The 8,743-nt window shown below is 47.9% G+C and overlaps 1 protein-coding gene across 1 annotated transcript; it reads right to left on the minus strand.

The window, feature by feature from the left end:
• Positions 1-5,093: 5,093 nt before the first annotated feature.
• Positions 5,094-7,704, minus strand: CYP1A1 (cytochrome P450 family 1 subfamily A member 1; the record flags this gene model as incomplete). The annotated part of the gene is made up of 6 exons (XM_079699788.1): positions 5,094-5,403; positions 5,567-5,653; positions 5,799-5,922; positions 6,009-6,098; positions 6,187-6,313; positions 6,868-7,704. 6 exons carry the CDS (start codon positions 7,702-7,704, stop codon positions 5,094-5,096), a joined length of 1,575 nt encoding a protein of 524 aa, XP_079555914.1.
• Positions 7,705-8,743: the final 1,039 nt, after the last annotated feature.

Raw genomic sequence — 8,743 nt, forward strand, 5'->3', positions numbered from 1 at the left:
TTCGTGTGCCACAACTACTGAAGCCCACATGCCTAGAGCCCATTCTCTGCAACAAGAGAAGCCACCACAATGAGAAGCCCACACACCACAATGAAGAGTAGCCCCCGCTTGCCACAAAAAGAGGAAGCCCACAGGCAGCAATAAAGACCCAATGCAGCCAAAAATAAATAAATAAATAAATTTTTTAAAATCTAGAAACAATAAATGCTGGAGAGGGTGTGGAGAAAAGGGAACCCTCTTGCACTGTTGGTGGGAATGTAAATTGATACAGCCACTATGGAGAACAATATGGAGGTTCCTTAAAAAACTCAAATAGAGCTACCATACGACCCAGCAATCCCACTACTGGGCATATACCCTGAGAAAACCATAATTCAAAAAGAGTCATATACCAAAATGTTCATTGCAGCTCTGTTTACAATAGCCAAGACATGGAAGGAACATAAGTGTCCATCAACAGATGAATGGATAAAGAAGATGTGGCACATATATACAATGGAATATTACTCAGCCATAAAAAGAAACGAAGTTGAGTTATTTGTAGTGAGGTGGATGGACTTAGACTCTGTCATACAGAGTGAAGTAAGTCAGAAAGAGAAAAACAAATACCATATGCTAACACATATATATGGAATCTAAGAAAAAAAAAAAAGGTCATGAAGTACCTAGGGGTAAGATGGGAATAAAGACACAGACCTACTAGAGCATGGACTTGGGGATATGGGGAGGGGGAAGGGTAAGCTGTGACAAAGTGAGAGAGTGGCATGGACATATATACACTACCAAACGTAAAATAGATAGCTAGTGAGAAGCAGCCGCCTAACACAGGGAGATCAGCTGGGTGGTTTGTGACCACCTAAAGGGGTGGGATAGGGAGGGTGTGAGGGAGGGAGATGCAAGAGGTAAGAGATATGGGAACATATGTATATGTATAACTGATTCACTTTGTTATAAAGCAGAAACTAACACACCACTGTAAAGCAGTTATACTCCAATAAAGATGTTTTTTTTTAAAAAAGAGGTAGTACTTTATCTACCATCCTAGAAGCCCTCCGCATGTCCCATTTCAATTATAACCCACTCCCTCCCTGAAAAAGTAACCACTTTCCAGACTCTTATAGTATTCATTTCCTCGTTCTTACCAAGGTTTATTACCAAGTGTGTATTCCTAGACACCATGTTTTAGTATTGTTCATTTCTTAAAATTTGATACGTCTTTTAAGTCTACAAGTTTCCACTCTATCTCTTTCTCTTTCTTACAGTTTTTCTGTTGAAGACCCCAGGGCTTTTGACCTGTAGATTTTCCCAAAGTCTGGATTTTATTGATTGCTCTCTGATATTTCCATTCAGCATGTTTCTTCATCCGCTCTATTACTGCAAATTGACAGCTGGATCCAGAGGCTCGACCAGACTCTGGTTCAGTCCCTTTGGCAATACCGTGGACAGTGTTGGCTTCTTTTATCATGAGGCACATATCTGTTTTTCTCCCTTTTTATGATGCTGGCGTTTGTTGGATGCAATGCCCAGGTCCATTCATTTAGTGGTGGATACAAAATAGTGACATTCCAATTCTATTATTTCTTTTTCATTTATTAATTGGAATACTTTCATTAAGAGATGACTCTTCTTATGTACTATTTGGTTATCTGTAAGTATAGTTCACATAGGGAAGGTAGAATGAATGTTTGCTTCTTTGCCTTTGTTTTTCATTTTTTAAGGTAGTGAATTGGTTTTTCTGAAGATGAACAACTAATTTAAACATATGTGTGTGTATATATATGTATATTACATATATATAAACTGATGGATTCAAAGATATTTGATAGGTTTTAATCAATGGCAATTATTATTATTAACAGTCAAAGTTGTCCTGTATTTGGCGTCTTGGATCCTCTTCAGTTGGGCTCCTGAATGGCTTGATCCACTCCTGGTGGTGTTTGTGGCTTCTTTGCTATCTTGTATGAGCAACTGTTCCAGGCTCTTCTTTTACATTTTCTGCCCCAGTTCTGTAACCAGCATTTCTCCAACAAGCCCTGGATGGTAATCTAGGCATTAGGAATGCTCTTTGCTATGAGTTGGTCATTGTTTCTAACATTTAGAAAAATATATACATAATATATATTATATATAATATAATAATATACAATACATATCATATATATATATATATATATATATATACACAACATATTTTTTAACTCAAACTTTTATATGTTACATGTGTACCTCCTTTTTTCCATGCCAAAGATCCTGTTTCTCAAGGATAGAGGGGATGATGAATTAGAATATTCTCATTATTAGTTGCTCTTTGTTTTAACCCACATTACTCTATATTCTCAAAATAAAAATACTAATATTACCATTACCAATATGATTAGTGAGAACAGTTCCATAAATTCTTTTGCATATGCTGTCCCCATTCCTCCCTTTTTTTTTAGAGTAAAGATTGGCATACTTTTTTTGTTTTTTACTGTTTTAACTATTTTAAACTGCATAATTCAGCGGGTTTTAGTATATTCACAAATTTATATAACTATCACCACGATCTTATTCCAGAATATTTCCACCACCCCTAAAAGAAGCCCTGCACCTTCCATTCTCCCTGCCCATATCCTCTGTCATCCACTAATCTACTTTCTGTCTCTCCGGATTTGCATGTTCTAGACATTTCATATAAATGGAAGCATGTAGCATTTTGTGTCTGGCTTCTTTCACTTAGCATGATGTTTTCAAGGCTCATCTATGTTATGGCATATAATACAAGTTATTTTTTAAGTCAGTACAGGAAAGATTGGATGCCAAATTCCTCATCTTCCTATATAAACAGGGTTGCTCCAGCTGACTTCAGCTCCTTCCTTGCAGTAGCCTGAAACTCTTGGTGAGTGGGAGCTATCCACTCCTGCCAGAAAGCATGAATGGCAATTCCTGGCCACTGCACAATGCTTCAGGAGGAAAGGTGGGCTGTGGTCACAGTGCATCTCTCCTCAGTCCCTTAGCCAGAATAGCTCCTGGCTATGTGGGTCCAGCCTCTGCCCCAACTTGGCACCACTACTCTGCCATCCCAGATGGAGAGGGATGGTCTCAATGTTGAAATCTGGGCAACAGTCAGCCTATGGGACCTGATAATCAAACATTTTGTTCTCCACCTGTGACCAGTTCTGGGTTCTAATAGGGGTGCAGGACCTGAACCGGGCATGGCTAGTGAGGAGTAGACCATGACTTCTGAGCTGAGAACCTTTCCCCTCCCCCACACCATGACCAGAGTCCACCTGTTGGACCTGAGCATCTAACGCTGTGAGATCCAAGTGAGTCCGCCTCCCATCCTCCAAGGAGGGCCCCACGCAGATGTCCCCAAGACCTAGTAACGTTTCCCAGCACCCACTTCCCCGCCCCCCCACCCAGCCCCCTCTGGCTCTGGGCTTCACCCTCCTGTATGTATCTGTCTGGTAGAGACCTCATCACAATGAATTGGGTGATGTTTTAATGAGTTAGTTCCCCCAACTAGCTTGGGAAGCTCTTGAAGGAACCGTGTTTTATTCACTTTATCTCCCCCCGTGCCTGGTCCAGAGAATGTTCTTCATCAATGTGTGATCAGTTAGAGAAGGAGGAAGGCAGTGAAGTGATAGAGCCTTGTGTCCCAGCCAGACCGTGAGCTGCCTGAGAGCAGCAGCTTCACCTCTCCACGGCCTCCTCCTCCCCTTCGTCCTCCCACAGTAAAACCCAACATGAGATTGGGCTCAGAGTGGGCACATAGATGAGTGATGGCTTCACTCAAGACTTTAAAACTCTCCACCTATACGACTTTTGGATAATATCTTTATTTAGCTCAGGTAGATGCTTCCCACACATTTCTGGATACTTGTGTTAGAATTTTCTCCATAGCACTCAATAAACTGTTCTTAAGCTCTCATATATGGTAAATGCAAACATACAAGTACAATACAGGCTAAGATAAAAAGGCCCTTGCATACAAACATTTTTGAAAGACGTTTTAACACAGGGCATAGGGAAAGGAGACCCCGTAGAAGGTGATTGAATTACTACCCCTTCCCTCCTGACCTGGTCCTGGTGCCTGGATTTGGGCACTCCCTCTGTTCTCTGCTCCCCTTAGACACAAGTCCCCAGCCCATCCTGGACAGGAACAGGGACTTTGCAAGGCCAGGAGGCAGACCTGTTCCTGCCTGCAGAGAGGAAGGTGATCTCCCAGGCACAGTGTCCCAGACCCTAGTGGTCAGATTGCTCAGCCTTGTATAAGTGGGGAGACCACCCCTGTGTCAGTATCCTGGACTGCCTCTCCCTTTCACTCTTTTTTTTTCCCCTAATAAATTTATTTATTTATTTTTGGCTACATTGGGTCTTCGTTGCTGCGCACAGGCTTTCTTTAGTTATGGCGAGTGGGGGCTACTCTTCGTTGCGGTGCGCGGGCTTCTCACTGCAGTGGCTTCTCTTGTTGCGGAGCACAGGCTCTAGGCATGGGGGCTTCAGTAGTTGCAGCATGTGGGCTCAGTAGTTGTGGCTCATGGGCTCTAGAGTGCAGGCTCAGTAGTTGTGGTGCACGGGGTTAGTTGCTCTGTGGTATGTGGGATCTTCCTGGACCAGGTATCGAACCCATGTCCCCTGCATTGGCAGGCAGATTCTTAACCACTGCACCACCAGGGAAATCCCTCCCCTTCACTCTTGACAGCTCCCAATTGTCAAAGAGATTGGACAGGCCCTGGTGTTGCCTGCTCTAAATGTTTCTCAAGCCAGTCAGCCTGAACAGAGAGCCAGCCAGCTGGTGAGCCCAGGGGCTTCCAGAGAGCTCTTTAGAGGTTTCCAGAGGCCTGAGGACCCCCTATCCCTTCCAGGCCTCCTAGCTTAAGCACAACTTCGGAAGGGCTCCATCAGCTCCTGTGTGACCCCTGCTGTGTCCACTGTCTGTGGTCAGTGCGCAGAAGGACAAGTCCAGGGTAGGGGGCAGGTATAATCTCTCAGGTTTGCCCACAGCTCGGACAGCAAAAAATCAGCCAGACAATATCTGTGCGTTTAGGCCAAAGTTTAGACTCCCTGGGTCAGCCCCCTGGCCTGGCTGCCCAGACAGGCCAGTAGAGAGTCTAGGCTGCAGGGTTCTCCGTCCCATAAGAGCGCATGTGCACCTGGAAGTGCTCACAGTGGGCATGCTTCATGGTCAGCCCGTATATGGGGGTCATGTCCACCTTCACACCCGGGGTCACACGGAATTCCACCTGCTGCAGGAGGATGGCCAGGAAGAGAAAGACCTCCCAGCGGGCAATGGTCTCACCGATGCACTTCCGCTTGCCCAAACCGAAAAGAATCACCTTCTCACTGAGTGCTTTGTTGATGGTGCCACCAGCGGTGAGAAACCGTTCTGGCCAGAAGGCAGATGGATCATCCCACAGCTTCCTGTAATTGAAGAGAGGCAGCTGAAGTAGTAGCCTGGGGGCTCAGAACCATCAGGTGGGTTGAGCCCCAGCTCAAAAGAATAGGGTTTAGGCAAGTAGCCCAGGGACAGGAGAGTCTGAAGCTCAGGAGATAGTGAAGCTTCCCCTGCCCCCTCTCAACTTACTGGTCATGGTTGATCTGCCACTGGTTTACAAAGACACAACGCCCCTTGGGGATGTAAAAGCCATTCAGACTTGTGTCTCTTGTGGTACTGGGGAGGGGGGAAGCTCAGTTAGACTCAGGGCCACAAGGAGGTCCCCCTGCCTCCCATACCGTGTCCCTCCCACCACCCTGATCAGGTACATGAACTGGAGTAAGGCCCAACATCAGACAGCAATGGACCCGTGGAGCCTCACCTGTGGGGGATGGTGAAGGGGATGAAAGAGGAATGTCGGAAGGTCTCCAGAATGAACGCCTCCAAATAGGGCAGCTGGGGTCTGTCAGAGAGCCGGGGCTGCCGTGCGCTGCCAATCACTGTGTCTGCAGAACACAAAGGACCAGACAGATGAAGGGGCCACTCAGACCTTGGTTGGACCTCCTGCCTTGAGCAGGAAGCCACCACCTACCCAGTTCCTCCTGAATCTTTTTCTGTACGCTGGGGCTTGTCACCAGGTACATGAGGCTCCAGGAGATGGCAGTTGTGACTGTGTCAAACCCTGGCCAGGGGAGAATAGAGGGCAAAGTTAGGTGGTTGGTGGGTCCGGACAGCTGGGAAGAGGAAGGGCACAATGGGGTAGCTCATACCAGCTCCAAAGAGGTCCATGACGACATTAACGATCTTCTCATCTGACAGCTGGATATTGGCATTCTCATCCAGTCTCTTGTCCTGACAGTGCTCAATCAGGCTGTCTGTGATGTCCCGAATGCGGCCCTGGGTAGGGAAGGCCCACGGGTGAGCAAGATCCCAAACCCAGACTTGCCTCTCATCCAGGCCTGGTCCCTTCCCATCCCTAGCGTCTTTCTTCAGGAGGTGACTGCCCCACGCCCGAGGCTACCACTGCAGCTTCTCTTGCCTCTCCAAGGCTGTCTCCTGACTCAGGATACTTGCAGCCCCAACTCTGAGGGACACCTGACACAGAGTCCAGTACCATTATCATCTGGACATGCTTTTTACCCTTTTCTCTCCCATGAGGCCAGAAGACCAACTCTTTAACTCTTTCTGGTCCCCACAATAACTGGCCTAGGGTCCTGCATGGACTGGCTATTCAGTAAATATTGCTGTCTGATGGAAAGATAGAAGGGCTGGTCAAGAAAAAGTTCTATCTCCCTGCCAAGGATGGACTCCCCTCCACTACTGGCTTCAAAATCCCAGGGTGAAGGCCCGCGAGAGCCTGCCAAACCCTATGCTGCTCCAGTTATCTCTGACCTCCTGACCCCTGACCCTACCCACTCCCTACCACTCATCTGCCCCTCCCCAGCCTGTACCTTCTCAAACGTTTTGTAGTGTTCCGTGAGCATCTTCTGCATGAAAATGTAGAACCTCTGATTCAAGTCCTTGAAGGCATCCAGGGCAGTGTTGGGCAGGTAACGGAGGATAGGGATGAAGTCGGCTGGGTGCCCAGAGGCAGCCACCTCCCCGAACTCATTACTCAGGCTGACTATGCTAAGCAGCTCTTGGCTGTCATGGTCATAGCGTCGGCCAAAGCACATGGCACAGATGACATTGGCCACTGACACCACTACATACCTATAGGGCTCAAAGCGCCCAGGTCCTGCCATCAGCTCCTGGAACTTGTCGATGAGGTACTTGGCCTCCTTGCTCACGTGCTCTTCCAGGTAACAGGAGGACGAGGAAGCCGGGTCTGAGGCAACGGAGAAGGAGTTGAGAGCATTCTGGGCCAGGCGTCGCCGGGCAGCCCACACTGGTCCAGAGTCTGGGTTGAAGGTCATACTCTGGCCATCAGCGACTAAGGTGAAGCTGTAGAGGTCAGGCCGGCCCTTGAAGTCATCACCCTGCCGCACCAGGGCCTGCCGGATGGTGTCCAGGCCGCTGAGCACCAGCACGGGTGTGCAGCCAATGCGGATCTGCAGCACGTCTCCATAGCGCTGGCTCAGCCGCGACAGGGCCAAGTGTGGGCTCTTCCCCAAGGTCAGCACATGCCCGATCAGGGGCCAGCTCCAGGGCCCTGGTGGACTCTTCAGGCCTTTAGGGACCCGAGGCTGCCAGGCCCTGACCGCCCAGAATACCAGGCAGAAGGTGGCAGAGGCCAGGAGAAGCTCTGTGGCCGAGATGGGGATGGAGAGTCCAAACACAGAGAACATGATCAGTGTAGAGATTCCAAGGGGGCCGCTGAGAGGTGGGATAGGAGGGAAAGATCAAGACATCAGTTGGGGAGCTGGGAGGAGCCAGTGTCCTAAAGTGTCAGCACACTGGTCAAAGAAAAGGAAAATCTTATCCAGAACTGTTCACTGGACACGAAGGGGAAGAGGAGGTAGGAGAAGTTGGTTGTTGAGCTGCCACTATATGCCAAGAATTTTAGTTATTCTTCGTTCAGTCCTGGCCACAGCCTATGTGGTAGGCTGCAGTGAGGCTCAGAGAAGGTGTGTAACTTGCCCAAGGTCACACAGCCAGGAAGTATAGGATCCAAATCCCAATCCAAATTTGCCTAATTCCAGAACACTTTCTCTTAACTGCTGCACCAATCTAAACATCAGCCTGTGATTTCCATAGAGCACCTATACTATTATTTACTTCATATTTTTCTAAAATCAACTTTAAATCCACCCACTTAGCATCATTCCAAACCATAATATCTGTGTGAAAGTACTGGGGTTTTTTTCCCTAACATATATTAAATAAACACATAATCGATGTGTATCACCCAATTCCCCTTGAGTACTACCCACCCAACTAGGGAAAACGCTATCAGAGAGCAACGGATCATCCACTCCTTCAGCCTTGTTTCACGTTTGGGGAAACTCACCTCCAGAGGAGGCACTGACTTGGCTAAAGCCACCCAGCACTCAGACAGAGCCAGGACTCAGACCTCTTAGGGAAAGTTCCCTGGGAAGTTTCCAGCTCCTGTCATAGGTACCTCCCTTGGAAGAGTGGTCAGATCAATCCATGAAAAGGGATTTTCCCAGAACCTTCAGTTCTCTATTGCTCAAACCCAGGGTCTAGGGAATCCTGCCAGACTCTGGGACAGGGTGGGGCGGGGACGGAAGACTGCCCCCTTACTGTCTAAGCCACTCTGCCCTCATCCCCAGCTCTCTGAGTTCAACTGACACACGGTTTAAAAGCAGCTGGAGGCCAGCTAGATTGAGGCTCCCGGCCACAGAATTCCAGGCCAGGGTTTTCATT

The sequence above is a fragment of the Hyperoodon ampullatus genome (assembly GCF_949752795.1).
Source record: "Hyperoodon ampullatus genome assembly, chromosome: 3".
NCBI lineage: Eukaryota > Metazoa > Chordata > Mammalia > Artiodactyla > Ziphiidae > Hyperoodon > Hyperoodon ampullatus.